This window comes from Falco punctatus (genome assembly GCF_963210335.1).
Source record: "Falco punctatus genome assembly, chromosome: 12".
Classification (NCBI taxonomy): domain Eukaryota; kingdom Metazoa; phylum Chordata; class Aves; order Falconiformes; family Falconidae; genus Falco; species Falco punctatus.
Window position 1 is genome coordinate 6,680,034 of NC_137592.1, and position 23,665 is coordinate 6,703,698.

The 23,665-nt window shown below is 38.6% G+C and overlaps 1 protein-coding gene across 3 annotated transcripts in view; it reads left to right on the forward strand.

Annotated features, from left to right (window-relative positions):
• PLCB1 (phospholipase C beta 1) overlaps positions 1-23,665 on the forward strand; it is a 408,255-nt gene that overhangs the window by 299,906 nt on the left and 84,684 nt on the right. For all 3 annotated transcript variants that reach the window (XM_080407721.1, XM_080407722.1, XM_080407723.1), the window contains 8 exons: positions 1,433-1,515; positions 8,082-8,166; positions 8,649-8,826; positions 15,210-15,280; positions 15,880-15,976; positions 19,637-19,721; positions 20,814-20,938; positions 21,997-22,151. In XM_080407721.1, coding sequence (XP_080263847.1) covers positions 1,433-1,515; positions 8,082-8,166; positions 8,649-8,826; positions 15,210-15,280; positions 15,880-15,976; positions 19,637-19,721; positions 20,814-20,938; positions 21,997-22,151 — 879 coding nt within the window. The remainder of the gene's footprint in view (positions 1-1,432; positions 1,516-8,081; positions 8,167-8,648; positions 8,827-15,209; positions 15,281-15,879; positions 15,977-19,636; positions 19,722-20,813; positions 20,939-21,996; positions 22,152-23,665) is intronic.

Sequence of the window (23,665 nt, forward strand, 5' to 3'; positions counted from 1 at the left end):
AAGGTTGTACCAGCAATTTAGTGATTTACTGGAGCTGGAAGGGAAGTGCACAGTGGGAATCCATCGTGCGTTCCCCCATGGGAGAACCACTGCTATGAAACTTCGGCTTACTACCTCCCTTCACCCAGCCTTCTGCAACATTTACTTTTCTTCTGATAAATGTTTTGCCTTTCTGCTTTCTTTAAAGACTAGAAGTGGTCTTAGTTGAAGCACAGGAAGGGTTAGTGATATGTGAAGCATTTAAATATTTGGTGATTGCAGTTTATTAAATGTAGTCATTCACCGCCTGTGTGAGCTGAAAGCACTAGTTTCTCGTAAGAGTTACTACAACAATTTGTGCACGAGCTGTGGGGTTTTTCTTACATCAAGACTGTAAATTTTGTTTGTATCCTAGTTCATGTCAGCAAATCTTGAGATGGCTTGTGTTTTCCTTCCAGCCCTTGATTCTGCAACCCAACATCAGAACAATGTATCAGAAGCTCAGCTTTCAGTTTAGGAGTTTGATTTCTTACTGTTAAGCTTCTCAGCTGAGCCTTTAAAAGTACAGAAAATGAACAAAAGGAATCCCCAGAGAAGGCTTGTTTAAAATAAGTAAATCTTCTAGGTTTTAGTTATCCTTATGATTTGGGAGGGAGCAGGCTTATGGGTTCTTACAGACTCTAGAGTTTGAGGTTCTTATAAACTCCAGAGTTTGACAGCAATGCATATGGAAAGTCTTTGGTGTTTTTCCAGGTCTTTTGAAAAAAGAACTATTCCCTATTGTTCCAATAGGGAAACATTGAATAGTTTGTAATGGGGAGTGCATTACTATATTGCACGCCCCACTAAAATTAGTGTTATCAAATGATTCCTCTGCTAGATTTACAGTTGCCATTTTCCATCAGAGCTGAAAGGAAACTTCTACACAGCCAACTGTTTTAATGAGTAATGTTTTTTCCTTTTTTCTTTTTTCTTTCTTTTGCCTTAAAGGGTTTTCTTTCATCAAAAAAAAAAGGGAGCTAAACCATGTGAGTCAGAGTAACTAAGGATTTTATGAATACGTGCTTGTGCTGATGATATGCATTTGTCAGAGCATATTTATTATTATGCAAAATAGTTTATGGAAGTCATAGCTTCAGGCATGGAACAACTCCACACAAAGATGAAGGTTTACATTTAAACTATTGATTTAGGCAGACATAAGTAATTTCTTGAGAAATGTGGTGCTTGAGGCTTATCAGACGTTTTAGAGATTTGATTACAGTTCAGGTTGAAAAATCTGGTTGCTGCAAAATCATATCCAGAGCTTTCTGGGATGTTTAGAATGGAAAGTCTGATTTCAGGCAGTTTGGGTATGATTTCAGACCTCTTTTGGTCTTTTCTGTCTTCAAAGACCAAAACGCTGTTTCTTTAGAGACATAAATGTGTAACTGTATGCATTTTGCTTCTTTAGGAAGTAATAGAAGCGATTGCTGAATGTGCATTTAAGACTTCGCCCTTTCCAATCCTCCTTTCCTTTGAAAATCATGTGGATTCGTAAGTAATTACCATGTTTTCCATTATGGTGTTATATTTTTATAAGGTCTAAGCACACAATTATGTATGCACTTTTGGCAGTTTTGTAATATGACATGATCAACAGCTCTTACCTCAAGAAAACTATCAGCCTAAGTAACTAAGATGATCTTAATGAATAGGGCATGTTCTTAAAAACCTTCCTGAATTAAAACCTCTTGTTTGAAAGAGAAAGTTGCAATAATTGTGAGGCAAATTGTGTTAATGTTACAGTCTCAGGATGTCCTGCTGGAGTGTAGTAGTACTTCATCAAAGAAAAAGAAGCAATATTTCACCTGCTTCTGACCCTATTCTGTACTGTAAGCTTATTCTGTGCACAGAATTGGTCTGTTTCTCATGGGTTAGGAGTAGAGGCCAGAACCATAGACTAGCTAGGATTGCAAAATATGTGGCATGGATGGTCAGGAACTGTTCTGTTTCTGCCAAAACCCACCAGTTTGCCTAAGCTGTTTTCTGCTTATATAGTTACAAAGAAAGGACCATTTTTCTGTGTAAGGAAAGAAAAAATAAATGAGAATGCTTCTAAATTTGTCCCAGTGACCTATTTTTTTAATCTTTGTTATTGTTGTTTTAGTTCTGATTTTTCCTTTTTTAAGTTAACTTTGGTTTTGAATGTAGAGACCACATGGTTCAAAATGGGGTGACATTGATACATAGCATGTGCTTTAACTTCAATTGCCTTTTCCCCTTTTGTTTTCTTCTGTGAAAACATTTTCAACAATTCTGGTGCCAGTTTGGACTGAAACATTTTTTAATTTTAATGTGAAATAAAAAGTAATCTTTGGAGCAGTTGATTTCACACAAATCAGAAAAGATGTTGGCACTTTTGTTTCTTGAAGAGGAAAAGGGTGAGGGCCAACTGCTTTTCCATTGTTTTAGGAAGAGCATTCTTATTATTAGGGAAGGAACTGGTAGAAGAAGCTATGTAAGAATGTTTTTTAAGAACAGATGTTGACAATACTGACGAAAAATTATGTGGGTAGAAAAATTTTAAATCTGAGAGCTCACCTACCTACCTGTATACCTTACAGTGTCAATTTATAGTGCTCTTTGTGGGCAAATGTGTGCTTGCTCTGCAATGTTTAAAGGTCACACGGTTGTGATTCAAACAGCTACCTATTAAATCCTGTTAGTTCTGTCTTCCTCTGAAAGACCACACAGATATTGTCTTTAATTTCTTTCTCTAATTGATCACTCACTCCTTTATTTTTCCTGTAGGCTGTATCACTTTGGCCTTGCTTGTGCTTACCTGCTCCTGCAGGTTTTAACCCAAAATGCTTTTCTCAGTACTTCCAAATGCAACCTCTGGTCTTTAGAAAAGATCTCAACCATCATTCTTCAATGTATTATATTTTGTATTCATTCTTCTGTATTTGTTAAAATATACATTCACTGTGTTACTATAAGGCAGAGAAAAAGCGACGTCCAACTTTAACCAGAAGGGTTACATTTTTCTTCCTTTAAAGTCATTAAGACTTAAATCTTCAACTATTCCAGGGTGATCTGTTCTATTTTAGGAAAGAAAAGAATTAAAAAAAAAGAAGTATAAAATAAACTCCTGTCAGATGCAAGTTATGTACAAAAGTGGCTTTAAAACTGTAAGATGAAATGCTGTTAAAATTAAAGGTGGTGTGATACTGCGGAAATAAGTCAAAAAAAGAACAGAACCGCTGCATTAATCTTGTCTTTGCAGTTTGCCCCACAGAAACCATTGGACCGTTCTCACCCAAAACCTACAGTCATGGAATAATGTATTATCCCTAAGTGTATTATTTGATGTCCTTTTTTGTGCATTGCTGTGACATAGGTTTTTAGCAGAGCAAGTCTGCAAAAACAATATGAAGTGTTTTCTCTTTCTGAGGCTTTATTGCTATTTATTATTTTGTGCTGTGGTAAATCATCAGGCTTAATGTGTATGATTTCTAATTTTGCTTTGGCTGAAAATAATTTCTAGTTATTTTACCAACTGCTACAATTATCCCTTCATTTCTTCACTAGTTGCTAGAGAAATCTGCAATTAGTCATGCCACTCACAGAAACCTTCACCTAATTTCATGGAATACTCCTTTTGTCTTTTCATTTACTTGGAATGTTGTTTTCCTCATAGATCTTAAAGATTAACTTTGCCCAAAGTATTAACAAAAAATGCTAAGTGTTTTCATAGAATTGCTGCCAAACAAATCTTATGACATCAATTCCTACTTTTAGGTCACCAAATTTTTCTTCTGCTTTTCAAGTTTACAAGAGTCAGTATTCATGTGTGAAATGCTGGTCCCATACAGATCAGTAGAAATGTTGACATTGGCTTAAACAGAAATATGATTTTAGCTTGTGTTCTGTATTCATGGCTTTTAAACACACTGCAATAATCAGAGGTAAATAAGGTTTACATCACCACCATAGATACAACAGTATTAATCACCACTGGACTTAAAATGCAACTTTTCTTCCTTCTGGCTCCTTTTCAAGAGAATATTTTTAACACTTTTTGTCCACCTGGGGAACAAATCACTTATTAGCACACAGTGGTAGTCATCTCATTTTGCTTTCTTTCAATGATTTACCTAGAGGGCCTCCTCTCTAATATCTTTATAGTATGTGAAGTATTTTCTTTTCCATTACTGTAATTCCACTATGTAGTATATTCATTCTTTTAGGTAACGAAAAGTTTAGAAGAAGCAGCAAGCATATAACTTCTAGAATATATATAATACTTTGTATGTCATCATTTATATTTAAGTCAAAACATGCACACTGAAAAAAAAAACCAGTACTAAGAAAAGCTGTGGTTCTATCAAAAAATAGAAAAGTGCCCTGAAAATGTTGAAAAGACCTCAAGGAGACCTTGACGTTTGAAACTGGGCTTGCAAGAAGATAAGCAATCTGCAAATCTGAAAGCAGACACTCTATAATTAGAAATGCACTGATGACATAGCAAAAAGGTTAAGTGATCCTTGAGCAGTATCCATAGAAGATTGCTTCCAAGATTAAATTTAATTACAGTTATTCATGTTGCTGGTTTCTTGCTGGAATTGTTATTTCAAATATTAACAGGATTTTTATCACTTTTTCTTTCTACACTTTAAATTATTTTAGGCTCTTCTGGGAAGCATCTGTGTCTGTCTTATGCAGAGGAGGTATCTCTGCAGAATTGATAATAATATGATGTTAGGAGCAGTAGTCGTACAGTAGTGCCAAAGAGCCTTTGCGACTGACCTTCATAATAGGCATAATACAAACACAGTAAAATAAAGTACAAGCAATACAGTAATGGTAATGAGAACATTTGTTAATATTCTTTATATTTCCATATCTCCAATATCATGTTCCCACTTTATCTTCGCTTGCTCTGACACATTTTAGGGGCACGTATGATTAGTCTATGTGCTACCCGTCAATGTATGCATAGTGAAAATCATAAAGCAGATAAGTCAGCTCTTTTCAGGCAATCAATTTTCATTACAATACGTGAATGCTGAGAGAATTTCCAATGACAGTAGATGTGGACCAGGAAATACCTGCCTTTTCGTTTCATAACACAAATGGGGAAGGAAATATGTTGACGTAGAATAGTCGGTATATCAATCTGTTGGACTAGGTAATATATTTCAAAGAAGGGAAAAGAAAAAGAGACTGATATCTGAACTTTTGGAATACTATAATAGTAATACTAGTCTATGCTATTACTATTGATTTATCTCTTGAAACAATATGAGGGAGAGAGAACACAAAAAACCCTTTGGCCATGTCTACTACTGTAAGATTATTTTTTTAATAGTATTAAAAAACATCAGTTTTTCACAGCATTTTCCTTTCCTTCTTTCTGCCTCCGGGATACAGTGACATTGAAATTTATATGCCAAACCAAAATAAAGTTGCATTACATTTTACATTTTTCTCTTTTGCAAAAATTAAAGTTCTCACTATGCTGTGAGGTAATCATGTAATTAAACATAGAAGATCAGAATAATTTGTTCTAGCTCTGGTGATAGTTTGAAATTTATTAGATATTACTCTTGCTTTTCTTTTTTTTTTTTAAATATTATTCCTATCAAGAGTTCTGTTTGGAGTTGATGTGTCCATTTAAAAATGTGCTGATATCACATCTAATTACTCCAATTTCAATAATTGTGCTCTTTTGACTCAAGGAGATGTCGTTTGAACTTTCTGGGTTCTAAAACATAGATCTATTGAAAATATACATGGGTGGAACAGACAAAATTAAAATTCACTATAATGACCCCTAGACCTATAGAAATACCCAGTCTGCTTGCTTACTAGTGTGAGGTGCCTTTATTTTCCTTAGTAGCTGGTGGTTAGAAATAGCTAGCACACTGTTGTAGCCTGATCTATTCTTCCCATCATCTTCTCCCTTGTGGGTTCTTAGTTCCACTGCCTTGCTTGTCTTCATCTTAATTTCCCATCTTCAGCTAAAAGTGGCTTTTAGTTTTTTTGCAGAATTGGCTGCATGCAAAAGAAAGCATTAATGAAATGCTGTAGTGATTTAAACTGCGTGCAGCACTTGCATAGCTTTGTGGAATAATTTAAAGCCTCCTCGCAATATATTTTGTTAGTGACTGAGCTAATGACCGATTCACCCCGTATCTGCTTCAAGGGACATCCAGAATGCTGATCTTAGGGAGATTACATTTTCTGTTTCAAATACCACCCAGCCTTTATCTCAGCTCTGGTTTGGCCTGGCTGACCCCAGGAGGAGCTGCAGTGCCAGGTCCTCAGCTGGTAGCTAATGACAAACTAAACACAGTGGTGGTTGTACTCCGTTTGCAAGAGAAAAATGAGCGCTCCTTTTTTCCGACATACCCAGCTCTATTTTGTCATGAAAAATAGCTCCATGGAAACATAACTGCTTATACCACTCATGTATCATCCCTGATATGCAGATGATAATTAACAGTGGTTGAGGAAGTTATATTAAGCAATATAAACCCGTCCTTTAATTGAGACTTCTCAACAGAGTATCAAAAAAGGAAACTTTTAAAGATACTTAACCTCTGATGTTACAAATTTTAGACAGGCACATATAACAAAAATACACAGTCTTCTAAAATTAGAAAGAGGGTGACTATAGCACTGAGCTGCATTTTAAGATGATTTGAGTAATATTTCTGAACAGTATAACCTATCGTCAGTCCTGAAACTCCCATCACTGATAGGCCAGACTTATTCTTTGGTTGCACGTGGGGAAAATTGATTATAAGTAGAGTTTACTGAGAATCAATTTACTTCCAGAGGATGTCATGAGAACAACTGAAGTAATTTACTGTGGTAAAATTTGACACTCTACCTGATTTTAATTAAAATTTTAAAAAATGAAAAGAAGAAATCTGACCACTCTACCCCAAAAAGCTATAATGATCATTGAGCAGCTCCACCTAGCAGCTTGTTGTTACATCCAGATCCCCACTAAGGCGGCTGTCCTGGTATGTTGGTCCCAGTCATATACACATAACATGCATGCAGTATGTGATTATATGCATACAAAATGTGGTTATACCAGCACTTAGAGCAATTCACCAAATTGACATCATACATCATAGCAGTAGCACAATTACATCTACGCTGTGACTTCTGCCAGTGAGGGTATGTCAGGAGAAATACTTCGGAGTGAGCTGGCGAGAGCAGTGCAAGCCCTTGGTGCAAAGCCAGCCCAGGAGGCCTGCGGGTGGGTTAGTGCTTTGTCGTGGAGCGCAGTGCGGAGGTGCAGCTGCAGCTCCAGGCAGGGCTGTGGCTGCATGGGCTGTCACAGCACCCACCTCACACGGGCTAACAAATGGGGGGAAAGTGAGCTGCATTTTAGCAGAAAATCTGCAGTACTATTAACCATACTTTAGAAGTCTGCAGTAAAACTAGCTGCTTCTCTGCCAGTGCCTATAACTTTGCTGGTTTTGAGACCCAGGAAATGTCTTCTGCCCCTTCTTCTGTATGCCTGTGCTCTACAGACATGCTGAATGAGGTGATAGGTGCCCTTGGCTTGGGAAATTTAAGACACACCTGCACAGGAGAGTGCTTTCTAAGTGACTGTTTTGGGGTTTATGCCTTAGGTGAGGTATGACAAAAAGAGAAAACAAAATCCATATGGGGTCAGGGTGTGTGTGAGAGAAGAATGCCAGGCATGTGCATGAAGTGACGTAAGGAGAGAAATATTTAAACTTTGAATACAAAATGTGGCCTGAAAGAGGCAAATTCATGTAACAAGTATTTCCCTAAAGGTAAGAACTGACAGCCTCATTTTATTTTATTTTTCTACTAAGATGGGAAAATACATCTCGATGTTAAAAGTTCAGTTAACTTATTCAATTGACTAGTGCCTTTACTTTATGTGTGATCCTTTTGATAAACTCTATCAGAGGAATCAGAATAATTGCGTCATATATCTAGGTCTCTGAAAAATTCACAGCAATTGCATCAGGAAATTACATCTAGTTTAGGCATATTAGATATTCCATTACTGCTGCTTTCACTCTGTAGCATTAGTAGAACTTACTTCTTTCTTTTCTCCCCTTTAGCCCCAAACAACAGGCAAAAATGGCAGAGTACTGCAGATTAATATTTGGAGATGCATTGCTTATGGATCCTTTGGAAAAATACCCGGTAATATGGTTTGGTATTTATCAGATCACAAATATCTGTGTGAATTTTTATTTTTTTCAGTCCTGTGTCATTCTTCATATATGACCTTTCAAAACAGAGGCGAAGGGAGGGGTTTAAACATGAGCTGTTGGTGACTTAATCATATAATTTCCAATGCAGAGATTGTTCTGATACAGGGAATTGTAATCTTCTAAATGCAATTGATTCTCATAGCTGCCATTTTATAATGTAGGCTTTCATATTTGAACTAATACTTATTTTGATTATTGCTGTAGACGTTTCATAAAGCATTTTTCTTTTCTTCTTAAATGCCCTTTGTAGCCCTGTTTCATTTGTGTTGAGGTTACTTCTTGTGCAAAATGCATTTCATTTTAATAGGGCGTATAGAGGTTACAAAATTATCTTGCAGGATGTGGGCCCTCAGAAATTGCCATAACCTCATTTTTTTTATTGTAAAAATTTTTTCTTCCTTTTTCTACAAGCTTGAAGCTGGGGTTCCTCTTCCAAGCCCTATGGATTTAATGTACAAAATTTTGGTGAAGAATAAAAAGAAGTCACATAAGTCTGCAGATGGAAGTGCAAAGAAGAAGCTCTCAGAGCAAGCTTCCAACACATGCAGTGATACATCTAGTATGTTTGAACCTTCCTCCCCCGGAGCAGGTATGAACTGAATCTACAAATATATTTCTTCCTGAAATATAAATGCTTCATTACAGCTATAACTCTGTCCATCTACATTGCTCTAGCACGTTAAAGATACAACAGTGTGGGCCTTACTCAGTAGGAAACAATGCTAAATGTCATTGAGCCAGGACTCTGTGACAACTTGTGGCTGAGGAATCACAGGGTGACCTAAAGCTCAATGATGTGTACTAACATTTATCTGCAGTGCTTAGAAAGTAGAGCAAACTGCCAGCTCCTCCACCCTTGGGTGACTTTTCTATGTGCCCAAGCTTAATACCCAATATAAATGTTTTCTTTTTTTCTGTTGCCTCTGAGATGTGCTTACCATTTGGTGCCCTTTCAGAGTTAACCCATTGCACAGGAGAACTGCAGTGGTTCTGCAATATCTTAAAATTTAAGAGTAACTGTAGGATACCTGGTGCTCAGGCAGGCAAGGCTCAGTGTGCTGTTGTCTTGCATTAGTTGGAAACACGTCACACTCCTCTATGCAGCGTTCCATAAGATGATGTTCTGTTCCAGAGATGGGAATAGGCAAAAATAATACTGCAAACAAAGTATTTATTACCAGCAGAAATTGTAGGGAACGTAGCTAGTGGAAAGCAGTATATTACATTTAACTTGTTCATTGTTAGCAGAATATTTAAAATCAGAAATGAAAAAGAAATGTTGCTGTAATTTAATGCATATATTCTGGTGACACCTATGGGATCTGCAGGGGGACCACTGTGAGTGTTGGTATGGAAAAATTAGTACAGAGATGGTCTTCATCCTGAAGAGCTTAAAACCTAACCAGAAAAGACAGAGAAGTGCAGAGAAAAAGATGAAGTAAGGATTTGCTTTAAACCACAAGAGCAGATTAGCAGTAGGACAAAAACCAAAATCTGTATATCCTAATTCCCAGTGCAGTGTCTGTTCCCTGCACTAGAATTTCTTCTTCCTATTAAGACTGGAATTTTGGATTGCTAGAAGCGTAGACGTTTATGCCCCAGTAGTAGAATACTTACAGAACAAATTGAAAGCTCTACTGGAATATAAGTTCATTACCATTTGCCATTAAAAAACTTTTTTCCATTGTTTTTAATTTTTTCTAAACCCTGATTAATTGAGCTGAAAATTTTCATGCTGGCAGTTTGCCTCAAGTAGAATGAAAAAAATAAAAAAAATCCTGCTGTATTTGTGGATAACACTCTTTACCCTATTAGAAGAGTTTTCAACTGTTGTGTTAAGAAAATTTGAAAAGGGCATGCTTTGGAGTAGGCTTTGGGTTTCAAAGGAAGACTCATCCTGGCATCAGGATTGATTTAATACTGTTTTCTTGATTTGCTTTAGACAAATCCCAAGCAACAGAAAAATAAGCGTGTGTATGCCAACTGACTCATTTGCAGTGCTTGAAATCAACCCTGGGTGCCTAACTCTACATTTTTTTTTACTAGCACTTAGTGAGAACCCAGTGGCAAAGTACATTTTCGGCTTTCTGAGTGCACAGAGGGTAACAGCTTTGTCTTTTGGAAGCCTCTCTATGAGCTTATATAGGATAGGAAAAGACCTGGGCTGTGCCTCTAGATGTTGACGAGGATGCAATGCAGGGGGGGCAGTCGCATAATAGGGTGTGTAATTTTACAAATTAGTGTTAATATTATGTCTGTATTACCTTTATAACAACCTCTGTTAACTGTAGATTGTGAAGATGAACACTTAAATTTAGAAAATACTAGAATTGAGACTGCAAAATTGATGTAGTCACTTGGTTCATCTGTGACTGTAAAAATATATTACTTGTAATCCCTATCCCTCTGTCAGCCATTGTCTCTCCTTTAGGACCTATGCCTGTTTTGGAGAATGCTGTTAGTCAATATTTTTTTTCTCTGTCATTCAGTGCTGGATCCTGGATGTAGCATTCTCGTCCTGCAGTGAATTTCTGCAGGGGTATCCAGGCTGCATATGAGCACTTGAGAAACAGCAGTGAATTTATCTGAACAATACCTGTGGGAAGTGAAATAATACTAAGTCAATGTTGTCTAAGGACAGCTGAATCTGAGAGAGCTTAAGAACAGTTTAGGGGTGACTGACAAGGAACATCCAGGATCTGATTTTTCAAGAATACTTTGAATTTTTAGGTATTCAGACCACAGCTCCAGAGATTTTAGCTACAGCTTACAACTGTGAGCACGCAGCATTTCTGTAAATCAGGTGCCAGGTTTCTGTCTGTGAACATTAAAAAAAAAAAATATTATTCATCGTTTTATAAGACTGCTGTGGCAAGACACACTGAAGAGCATGGTTCTGTGGGGCAGTGCTCAACAGTCACTGTGACACCCTTTTCACTGCTTCATTCCTTATGTGCATCTCAATATTGGCAACATGTAATGCTGGAGCACTGCAAGCAGCATGTCTCTCTATACCCAGTACCATTTCCTTTCTGGAGCGTGAGAGGAGTAATGCAATTAAAGACTCAGTAAAGGAGGCCTAATTCTTAACATTTCTTAACATTAAGTGTTTCAATACTCCGACCTTAATATACTTTACATTTAGCAAGTTGGGCATATTATTCAAATAACTGATATTGTGTAGCTCCTGTCAGAATTACTGCTGATCTCCAGAAGAAAGTTGTGCTGATTTAGCCTTCTTGAGATTTTAAATTAGTTTTTTCACAGCAGTGCAAAAAATAAGAGATTCGTACTTCAGTTGATAGTAAGCATAGCTGTGTCTTACACTGCTTGAGGTCAGATTTAAACCTAAATAAACCACTCTTGATATGTTTATAAAACATACCATATAAAAGCTAGGTGGTGGTGATGATATAGTGGGAATAATTAAAAAAAAACAATTCTGAAATGAGCTTTGCATAATGGCTTGCAAGATGTTCATGAAACTGATGTAAAAGGTAACTTCAGTAGGGTATAATATCTGTGAGTGGGAAAAGCTTTCTTTAAAGGTACAGCAAAGCTGACAAAGCAGAAAAAGAATTTCTGAGGTAACACTTGCAAGATAGATTGTAATTTTGGTAAACAAGCATGTTAGACCTGCCTGTTTTAGCACAGTAAACAGAAGTAAATAAGCAAGATTTTCAAAGAAGTTAAGATTACACTGCAAAAAGAACAGTGGCAGTTCTGCAAGTACATAAAATTTACCAAAAGTAAGCCTATACTGAAAGTAGTCTAAACTTGCTAATTGAACAGTATTTAAATTTTTGAGCAAATTTTTCATTCCACACTGATAGGATTACATTTTTGGCAGAGTAGTGAGTGCCACAAGAAGGAGTCACAGGGAGAGAGAGAAGGTATAGAAATGGCTCCATCATTTCATGATAAACAGAAAACTGGATAAAATGTGTTAGGCTCAGTGTATGTAAATTCATTGGTACATTGCTGCTGCGTGCCTGCTGTGACAAAGTAAAATGTTTTTATAAACTGAACAAAGTTCATTTTTTCCTTTTTTAAAAATCAGAAACTGCTGATGTACAGCCTGTGGAAAAAATAAAAGGTGATTTCCCACCCACCCTGAAGATGCTGCTGGCTGCCTAAACCTTATAGAACTAACAAGCTGCACCAGCAAGTACCATATTTATAATCCATTCCGGCTGTTATTTTAAAGGGGTCTGAGAAAGCCAATTACCAAATGCCTCTGAATTTCAAGCAATGTAAAACCTCTCATTTTATTAGGCTCTCAATATCTGTCGCACTGCTGAGGCATGATGAGAATGGATAATATCTAACACTGTGCTTCTTCAACCCTTGGTAGCAGGCATTTGGCTTGTCATTCCCAACTGTTCTCTGCTGCCCATCTTCCATTCAGTATTACTGTGTTGAACCTATCTACCCATCAATTGGGGTTCAGCCTCTTTTGTCCACTTACTACATTTCCCAATGACAATTTTTATGCCTTCCCCACGCTGCCCCACTCACTAGCGGCAGCTTCTTGAAAACATCCTTGAAACTGCCCCATTACTGCACCAAGAAGGTTCTTGTGCCCTTGTGCCTATGAGTGGTTGACAGTACCTGCATTCTAACTTAGCAGGTTGTACTCCTCTTGTACTGGAGGGCAAGCCCTTGGAGCAGCGCGTTCTGTTTTCACTGTATTTGTATGCTGGAGAATGGAGAAGTCCTATCTTGACCTGAGTTTGTAGTCCTGTCTAAATGCAGATAATAATTATGTCATTATAGTTAGTTGTCCCTTAGACAAGCTCACATGTACGTGCTGAACTTGACCTGCAGCACAGCTGCATATGCCAGCATATGCATGCACTTGGTATACACATTCCGTGCCCTCCTGGGAAGGGATAGGAGTGATGGCATGGGGCTGATCCCACCACCACTGTGGGAGCATGAGCATGAAAGTGTCCGCAGCACAGACATCTCCTCAGTCTAGCCAACGCTTGCTCTGACTTTGTGTCCCAGCAGTGTGATAGGAAAAGAAGGCTGGGTTTGAGCATAGGACTGTGCTGATGGGTGAAAGGGTGAAAGGCAATGCAGACGTAGTCATGCTTTCTAAAACACTAATCTTTATTCTGTGTTTGCAATACTCTGTTTTATTCGTCCTGGTTTTGCTGTCTGATGCAGAACTTAAAATGAGATCTGATCTCCTTGGGAGCTTTCCTGTTAAATATTTTTAAATAAATGAATAGTGTCTTGCACACTTTCCTCCCTGGACACTTCTAGCAAGAACAATCTATCAGCTACCTGATATCTCAGCAGTGCAAGGTAGCTAAAATCTGCCCATGTGCCCCATTTTGTGGACTGTGCAAAGTGTTATTTTGCCAGTCTGGTTAAACAAATTGGAAGCTCCCCATCCAAAGACTGTCACTGCAAATCCTGTGAGAGCTAGGCTGGCTCTTTACAATGTGCTGAGGTTCCTTGAGCCATCCCTTGAGCCTGTTGAGCAATCATGTTATTTTCTTCAATGAAATGTTCAGGAAGAAATGTGTTCATGAATAAAAGCCTGACATTTCAACATCTGCATCTGGAAGGAAATGCAGCCTGGGTAGTCATCATTTGGTTGTGAAAGGCTCAGTCATTATTTAAATCATATGTGCTCTCCATGTTCAGAGGGGGCCCATGATTCAAGGCCTGCTGGAACAAAGAAGAGTTTATTGACTCAGTGGGCTTTGGATTAGACCCTAAATTGACAGGAGGAACTGAAACTGAATTACCATTCTCTGCAGAGTTTGGGAATGCTGCACAGTGGTTAGATTTTTGTGCTTCCAAATAAAAGTGCCACTGCTGAAGAAAGCCGAAAGGTTTGTAGAATAAAATCTTTAGGGAGAGTTGTCAGTCTTACAGGTGTTGGAAGGTGACTGTGATGTAAGTTAAACCTTCTTTTCCAGAGTCATCTTAAGATCCACAGTGTATACTTTATGACAGCCAGACCCACAGGAGGAGTTACTAAAGAAAAAGATAAGATTGATATTCCCTATTGATTTAATTTCTGGTGCAACCGAATCAAAACATTTTAGAGGAGAGGGGAGGCATCTGTTAATTAACAACAAAGAATCTGTGTCTTGCCTATAGGAATTTGATGAGTACACTGCAACTGGGAGCAAGGCATGAAATGTGTTTTATTTGGTCCCATTTACTCTACCAGTACGTTTTCAGGGAAAGGAGGAGCCTTACACATCTTTTTCACATTATTTGATTTGCACTGCCCTCAGCTGGTACGCTTGAGCTATGCCACCGGAGTCCTACCAGTAAGTCACACCAAAGCACTCTATGAAGGGAATTGAAGTCAAGCTATTGCAGTTAGTCTCATGTGCCAGAGCCTCCCCGCTGTGCTACCTCAGTACGTGGACTGCAGTACGTTCAGAACAGATGGACTTTGCTGAACGGCCCTTGATACCACAGCACATGAGAATCTCATAAATTTTCATGCATGATTTCTTAATCCCATGCATGCTGTTATGTGTGCGCTTCCCAGAGGGGTGGAAGCATTCACTAAAAGTCCTGCAGGGATCCTGCAACAGAGATGAAGTTAGAACTCATGCCTTCAAAACCCCAGGGCTGTGCCCCACGCATGAGAACATGTCTCCAGAGTAGTTCATGATACTGTACCCACACACTGTGCATACTACGCACACAACACTTTGCTCAGTGCTGATACCTACCCCATGATTTCTAAACACTGAGCATCCAACAGCTGCAAAGGAAGAGTTTTTGTTCGGTTGGGCCATAAGAACTTGCCGATGCTGAAGAAGGATGAATCCCTCAAGGCAGTGTATTTGATTTGTGCTGGTACAAAAAGCAGATGTGTAGTGTATAATGTAGTCTCTTTTAAGCAGTGCTACTTGCACATCTTTCTTGAATTTATCACTGGTAATTCTATCTGTTGCTTCAGCCAGTAATTATCTTCTGCTTAAAACTTTTCAGGAGAAGCAGAGATTGAGAGCGATGATGATGATGACTATGATGATGACTGTAAAAAGTCGTCGATGGATGAAGTAAGCGTGTAGATACCTTTTACGTTGATGGGTCGGTTCCAGCAGTGGGTTGGCTTGTGTTACCAGGAGCGGGACTACCATCTAGTGGAAAAAGGAAGGCAGAGCACCGGGAAACACCAACTTGCTGAAGTTGGTTGTTAATCGGTTTGAAAGCACATCTTTGCTTCGTTTATTTATATTTTCATTTACTGAAGAATAAGAACTAATAGCATCATAGCTCATCTGTTTTAGACAACTGCTTGTGGTGGATTTAGCATTGTTGGAAGAAAAACTTGGCATCAAACACTTAAAGCTGTACTTATTATTTATCCAACAGTACTGATAAACGTGCTCTGTGCTATGCATGTGTAAAGGTAACGCAGTCCCTTCCATAGGAGCCACGTAAAAAGAATAAATGCAGCAGCAGTTTAATAAAATATTTAAATTCCATTGCAAATCTTCTTTATTATGTGAAACTCCCTGTATGAGGTGTTGACTTCACTAAGCCAGGATCAGTGAAAGATATCACAGTTGATGGAAAACTGGGCTTCAGTATTTATGGCCTCTGATGGCTGCCATGGACAGAGCAAAACTGCAGGATTTTCCCTTCTCTGCCCTAGGGTACTGCTGGGAGTGAGGCAATGGCCACAGAAGAGATGTCTAACCTGGTGAACTACATTCAGCCTGTGAAGTTTGAGTCATTTGAAGTATCAAAAAGTAAGTAAGCTAACCATGAGCAACATATACTGGAAATTGCCTAGAAGTGTTTGAAAGGAAGTTCTGGAGCAATGCTACTTGTCTTCCTCTCAGTTAGATACAGGCACACAGACACAAAATGTTCCCTTGGTATCCAGCCAGATAAATCCTTATTTATTTTGAAACCTGTATTAGTCTAAATAGCAAACTTCATCAACAGTAAACATGCTGCCGTTTCAAAAACATTTTTTAAAAGGTTGTTCTTACATTGTCTTTGTTGTCCATGACTGAGGAGGAACTTAAGCAGAAAGGTGGTCATAAATATTCCTATGGATTGAGCAAGTGCTTTAGATTTTGCTTCTGCTACTTTTATAGAGGTTGCAGGGTAAGAAGAGTCTGCCCTTCCCCATATGTAAGTTCACTCTTTCCTGCCTCTTTGTATTGTATAAAAAAGGCCATAATTTTGTTCCCTGCTGGCTTTTACAGAATATGTCTTGCTAGGAATGCACTCAGCGGCATCCTCAGTAAACACTGAAGAATCTTTTCCTTTCTTGGTACAGAACCCCCTACTGTTTGCCTGCCCTTTTTCACTTTGTTTTGACAGGTTTCAATCTGCTTTTGCAGCTTTTTAGCTAAAGAACTCTACAGCATTTTGATTTATTATGGATTTGTGGAGACCTTGGCAGAGGACAGGTAATTGGTGCCTAGGTCCATGTCTGTACACAAGATTTTGCATTTACTCATGATGAATAATAAACATATAGGAAGTTATCTACCTGTTCATTTGTATGTGGGCATTTATACTGACATACACACAAGCATTCACACAATCTTGCAGAGAGCTATGGTTGTTCCCTACAGTAGTGTCCCTTTGTATGTTTATCATTTCCCCTGGCTCTAGTGAGAGTTACAAGAACACAGTGGGAAGGAGATATTCCTTCTGGAAAGGAAGCCATGTGAATCCTAGCCAGACAAGTTGCTGCAGCTGTTATAAAATTGTCTTGTGTAGATTTCTTCTGTTCACATACATGTGTCTTTCTGAGGTTTTTTTTTTTCTAAAGAACTGCTGGTGTCCAGATTTTTTTTATCCCAAGTCTTGATGTGACCTTTGATCAATCATACTGTTTCTGTGAACTCATAATGTTAAGGAACTAATATTTCTGGTGTTTGAGTTGAAAAAATCATTAAGTGATAAATGTGGCCAGTTTGTTAAAGCAGTGGCCTTACGTGGTAAATGTTGCTGGCTGGTTAAACCAGTGGGCACTATAGCATGACTTGTGGCTTCTGGTCTTAGTCCTAGCCTGGACTCACTGCTGGATCTTCATTCAGTTCAGTGAAGATGAGCTGAATAGAGGAGAAGTTAGATGGGGGTTGTTTTTTAATTTGCTGCCTATCCAGTTGTTGCCCAGATTTTATTTTTGTTCACCTGCCTTCATTTCCCTAAGTGTGGAGCTCCATACTTGTCTTTTATACAGTGTTCATTTCATTGGTAGAACATTTTTCTCATTTAATATTTTCTAGTTAAGAATTTGTTTTGATTTATGATCCTGGCCTCCATGATGGTAATAGTACCTCATTGCTTCTGTCATTCATGCATTTTAAAAGTGCATTTTCTGGTCTTGTGTCCAACTTTTTAATAGAAATATTGACTAGCACTGGGTCTGTAACAGTCCCCTGATTGCTCTCAATATGTATGTACCCTCCCTCTGACAGCAAGTAGCTGTAACTGAATTTTTTCAAGTTTTTCAGTCAGTTTTTCAATGAGTTTTTTGTCCACTCCATGGTGACTTCCTCCTGATAAGATTTCACAGTGTAATATATCACAAGAGAGAATTCTCTCTCCTGCACAGGTTTTTCTCCAAAGGGCAGGTTTCTTAGTCCTCTCCAGATACTACAAGGAAATAATTGTTCTTATTTTAATTAGGAGTTTGATTAAGCCCTGGACATTTAGTAACTGAATCATTTAACAGCTACCAGTTCTGGTTTCCTACAGATGCTCTACTTTAAGATAAGTCTGTCCCATTAGTAAGCGGGAAGGATGGAATAAGAATAATCTCAGTGCCTTTCTAAGGACCTGAAATAGAGGTGAGCTGGCTGGAACAGTCTGGAGAAAGAGAGGATATTGCTTGTTGGAAAGGAGGAAAGGTAGGAGAGCAGCTTCTAGGGAATGACAGGAATCTTTTGCCTTTAGAAGGTAACAGCTATGAATAATGGCAGTAGCATGATGGTCAGCAGTTAGAAATAAGGACCACAACAAATTCCAAGGATAGTCATCCTCTGACTTTTCAACATACACTGAGAATAGTTTGTAGTTCACAGGCTGGTAGCACATTTTCCTCTCTTGTTGGCCCAAATAATCCAGCTCCTCATTTCTTTGGATCCGCTGCTTCCTTTTTGGCTTCCTATAAGGAAAGCGCCCACCTGTTTGTGTCCTGTTTCTCTCTGTGAGACAAGTGCTTTTGTTCAGTTTTATCCCTCTCCTGCAGCTTCGCAGTTTGACTTCAAGGAGCTGGCCAGGCTGGCCTCCTGGCCATCCCTGGATTCCTGCAGCACAATTACTTCTAAAACCGGATGAGGGCAAGCCTTTTCTTTGCCTTACTGTTTGCTTTCAATAAAGCGGTGAGGCTAGAGAGTTCATTTTTGAACACAGATACTGTTTCCCTTGTTTTTAAAGACAGCAGTGCTGACTTATCTGATGGATATGACCTCCCAGCGCTGTGGCCACTTCTAGGCAACCTACACAGCTGATTGCGATGAAATGGGAAGCTGCTATTTTACAGGAATCCTTACCTTTTGTATAAAAGTGTAAAAGAAAAAATACTGACACTGAAAGGTTCTTGACTTAGGCTGTCTGCTACAGCATGTCACATGGTTGCATTGCGAGGGTGTGCACACATCAGGCAAAGGTGAGTAACAAACAGTACACAAATTAATGTTTAGTCCTACTGACTTACAAGCTTAGGACGAGCTTTTTGCCACTCTCAGGTCAGAAAGTCCGACCAAATTAAAGAGGTTATAGAAGCTCCATATGAGTTCGGGCTTAGGTCTGAAGACCTGCTGGGACACAAAAGTGTACCTTCAGGCTTGATTAGATAGCAATGTTTCCATGACTGTTTGGGACAGATGTGACCTTACCCTGACCTACTGAAGATAACAAGAACCGCTGTAGGCACAGCTAGTGCACTGTTTAGTTTAATCTGATATGGACATTAGTTATTATAGCTTCAAATTGGCTCAAAGCCCTTGCATCTGTCTGCAAAGACAACCTAGAGGTCCAGCAGGGCCCTCTGTGTCCCCCACAAAAGCTGCTACAATACCTCTGCGTCACAGGTGTGAGCTTTGGGCTCTACCTCTCAAATATATCAGAATGCAAACCTGAGAGGTCTCTGCCCATGGCACTGACTTTGTTGCCTGCAGCTGGTACAGCAGCAGTCTCAGGCAGTACCAGTGCCCTTAATGTGGGCAGAGCTAATGTGATTTGAGACGGAGCTCTTTGGTATGTGCAGAATGAACTTCTGTCAGCAGACGTCTGTGTATGTAAATTCTTTGAGATCAAGGTGAAATGAGCTGGTGAACAATAGATGAGATAAGGGAACGGAGACTAAACCAGTTGTTTGCAGCTGATGTCTCACATATGGTTTCATGCTCTAATGTGTCACTATTTCTCCTTTAAACTTTCAGAACGCAACAAAAGTTTTGAAATGTCTTCCTTTGTGGAAACCAAAGGGCTTGAGCAACTTACAAAGTCTCCTGTGGAATTTGTGGAGTATCCTTGACTTTCAGAACACTGCTTTCTTAGCCTTTCTAAATGTGAGATCTATTACAGGGCTTTATTGAAAATTGGAGACAGGAGCTGGGGAAATAGGGAACCCAAATGAAATTTGTAGATTTGACTGTCTTGCTAGATGAATTAATTGGCCTGAGTTCTGATGAGCTAATTTAAAAGCTGACATGAATCCTTGTGCTGGGGGCTAGGACTAGAGGGAATAGGCATAAACTACATATTAAAGACCTGATACTTTGTATTCTCATTGTTAAATTTATCATCCTATATGAGGTGGTATGAGTTTTGGTGAGCAAATTGTCAAAATGTGACTGACTTGGGGTTTTGCAAAGTCATACGAGAAAGCTTGCTTTCCCATCATACCTCTAGTTCTAAGACTACTGAGCTGTTTTATTGCCACACAATTCTTTTTTTTTTTTTCTTTTCGGAAGTAACTTTTAAAGAAAAGCTCAGGAGCATTCATTTTAGACCTTTTGATGTTTCTCAGTATCTCTCATCATGGCTGCGGTTAAGAATGAATGGTCAAGATAAAATAGGGCCTCAAAGAAAATTAATGGAAATCTACTTCCACAGATAACCTGCAGCATAGTCTCATCTCTGACTCAACCGTTAAGAAGTCCACACTCGTAATTCCTGTCTGTATGTAGAGGCCAATTCTATTGTTTATTCCAGAAGAATACTTTTTTACCAAGCACCTCTCCCCACTCCAGAGGAAGATTCACTGTTTACAGCTAATTGGCCTCTGTAAATGCAATCTTAGGAAAATCCTGAATTAATAATGACAATGATAAATAGAATTTTATGAATGCTGTCTTTTTTTTTTATGCATATGCCTGTGCTGTTTCCTTGCTTATTCTGAGTCCTGTATATAGGAACAAATAGCACCTTTAATTATCCTGTATTTATCATATCTCCTACAAAACTGTGGACCTCTGGAAGCGTTATGGCTGCAGAAATCCAATAAGGAACCCAATGCCACTCTGTAAAGAACACCTACATTTAAATATTGCAGTTGTACCTCTCTGCAAAGTGATTTTTGTCATGTGTACTGTATCTTAACTACTCACCATTCAGATACAACAAAATGCAGCTAAGTCGAATTTACCCAAAAGGAACACGTGTAGATTCTTCGAACTACATGCCACAAGTCTTTTGGAATGCTGGCTGCCAAATGGTTGCTCTTAACTTCCAAACTGTAGGTAAGTTATGCTGATCCCTGGATTCTCCAAGTCGTACATTTCCACTTCTCTGATACAGTTTCTGATTCGTAGGTAGGAAAGGCTTTATGCATCAAAAGGTGTCTAGCGCTTGTAATGATACTAAAGAGCCTTTAATTAACATTTTAACACATTTTGGGGTGGGTTTTTTCACTAGGAATACTCATAATTACCATGCTGTTGCGAGAATAATACACATTTATAATGCCCTCCATATTGTCATCATTTGTGAGTAGTTACCATTGAGCAACATTTCAGATCTGGCAGGGAATTTTTTCCTGTGTCTTCCAAAATCTAATTATATCAGACATAAGGGACATAGATAGCAAATTCCACTTTAAAAGTGAGTTTTTAAGAAACAAAGACATTTGGGCTCTTAGATGCACAAGCCACTTTTTAAACAGAATGTGTTAGATAGAATGAGCCTGTGTGTCTTCTGAGACATAGAAATATTGCCATTTACTGTATCCCAGGACATATCCTGGCCGTGTTCTGTCTCTGGGTATGTGGTATCATGGTATCATTCCCTTTTTCCTTTCTGGTTGTGCCCATGTGCACACCATCTTTCCATGGAACGCAAAACCCTGTAGAGGCTGGGAGTCTGCAGAGTAATAAAACCTCTTTGGGCCAGTTTCAACCAAGTATCAGGCTCAGGCACCATTGATGTTAGAAGGGGTTAGAAACAGAAGTGCTCTGCTGGGCTAGATACAGCAGTACAATCAGTACAACACTGAGAGAAGCAAAACCTACAATCAGCACAACAGTGAGGGAATCAAAACCTAAGTGTCAAGGCTTCTTTTAAAATTTGAAAATGTTATCTATTGGATAGTCTCATAAAGATGTCTTACAGATGTCTTGTTCTTGTCAGAAGAATTCAAGAGGGTGACGACAATCACATCTGAAGCCTCTAAAGCAAGTGTGCCATGAATAGCTGTTTACATTACAGCCAGTTTGCAATCACAGTAACTGTTATTATTTTGTTGCTTTTTTCAATTATTATCTATCCAGAACATAACTCTTACAATATTTTTAACACCTAGATTTGTCTATGCAAATAAACATGGGAATGTATGAATACAATGGAAAAAGTGGATACAGGTTAAAGCCAGAATTCATGAGAAGACCAGACAAACACTTTGATCCATTTACTGAAAGTATAGTGGACGGAATAGTAGCTAACACCTTATCTGTCAAGGTACGTACGCAGCTGGTGAAAATGCTTTCGTGATAATGTCAGGGCACAGATATATTTCTGTTGTGCAGTGGCTTAGCAAATAACTATGCTCATTCAAGAAAATAAAATGCATTTCATTTCAAGGAGTGACGTTTATTTTTTAAATTCTGCCTCACATTTCATGTTGTAGGATAAATAAATACATTTTTATTGTGTGTATTGTTTTCCATAGGAGTAATTTAGAAGTGAATGGATGTAAGAGTAGTTTGGCTTTGTTTTTAGTGACAAAGGGCTGAATTTAAAACATGCTGTGATGAAGTGGTAGTATGGACTGGAATAGCTAGAGCACTATACTATTTAGTATAAATAAATTTTCTGGTTGCCTATAAGTTCTCCAGCAGAAGTGTGGAACCATAAATGTCAGCTGCATTTTGTTGCCAGCTTGCTTTTCTTCGTTCCTTTTTAAGGACCTCTAAGGAAGTTCAAGGACTGCCAGGAATCTGCAAATTGAGAACGACTTGTATGAATGTTTAGAGGGATAGATTGCATTGGCTATGAAAAGATCACAAAATCACACTTGGTGTAGCTCTAGTTACAAAAACATAAACTTTCTGAAATCCTGTTATTCCCCAAATGGACTTGTCCATTAGAACAGTGTCCGTATTATAGAATCCACCTGCAAAATATCCTCCTGTTTTTCTTGAAAGAAAACAAGTATTTCCGCTCAGGCTGCAGAGACAAGTATAGCAGAGCAGTGCTGGAGGGGTATGAATAAAGTAATAACCTCATAACATGCATATTAAAAAAAGACGATTGTGTGGGAATGACCTTTTGTGGTGACCTGTAATTACAGCAGCTTTCAGTTCCTCCTGTGGGTTTAGAGGCACTTTCTTCTGCAATTTTAGTAAATGGAGGTGGAAGCCATTCGGTAGCTCTTAGAGGAAGCACAGCATTTTTAACATGTATTAGCATCCAGGAGTTGTGAGAGAGAAGTCAGCTGCTTCTGCCTGCTTGGTGAATACTCTGCTCGTTCTAATGTCCATGCCCGTACAAGATACGGCCAAGAACAGATTACAATTTGCTTTAGGCAAGCCTCAATTTGGCAAGGCACAGTGACACTGCTGCGTATTCCTGTGCCTCTTCAGTTTTCTGAAGTAATTGCAGACCTTTCTTTAACTCTTTAAAGCTGAGTTGTGTTTCCTGTTAAAAATAAGAGCTTGAAAAGACCAGCTACTTTGTAATTGTTTTGTTTTCATAGTGAAACTCTTCACCCTCTGTAAAGAGCCTTTATTAGAATACCAACTTTTTAGCTTCTTTTCTCACTCGCAATTAAAAGCATATGTAGTTTCTGTGATGCTTATACCTCTTTTCTTCCAGCATTTTTTGGCCTGTTGTTGAAACTGGATAGAATTAGAGTTCTTAAAAATACTGTGTTGTGGAAATAGGCAGCCAGGTTGAGGAAGAGATCCAAACGAGTATTCCTGCTGAGGGACGGGCAGCAGTGTGATCTCAACCACATTATCACTCATAGGGGA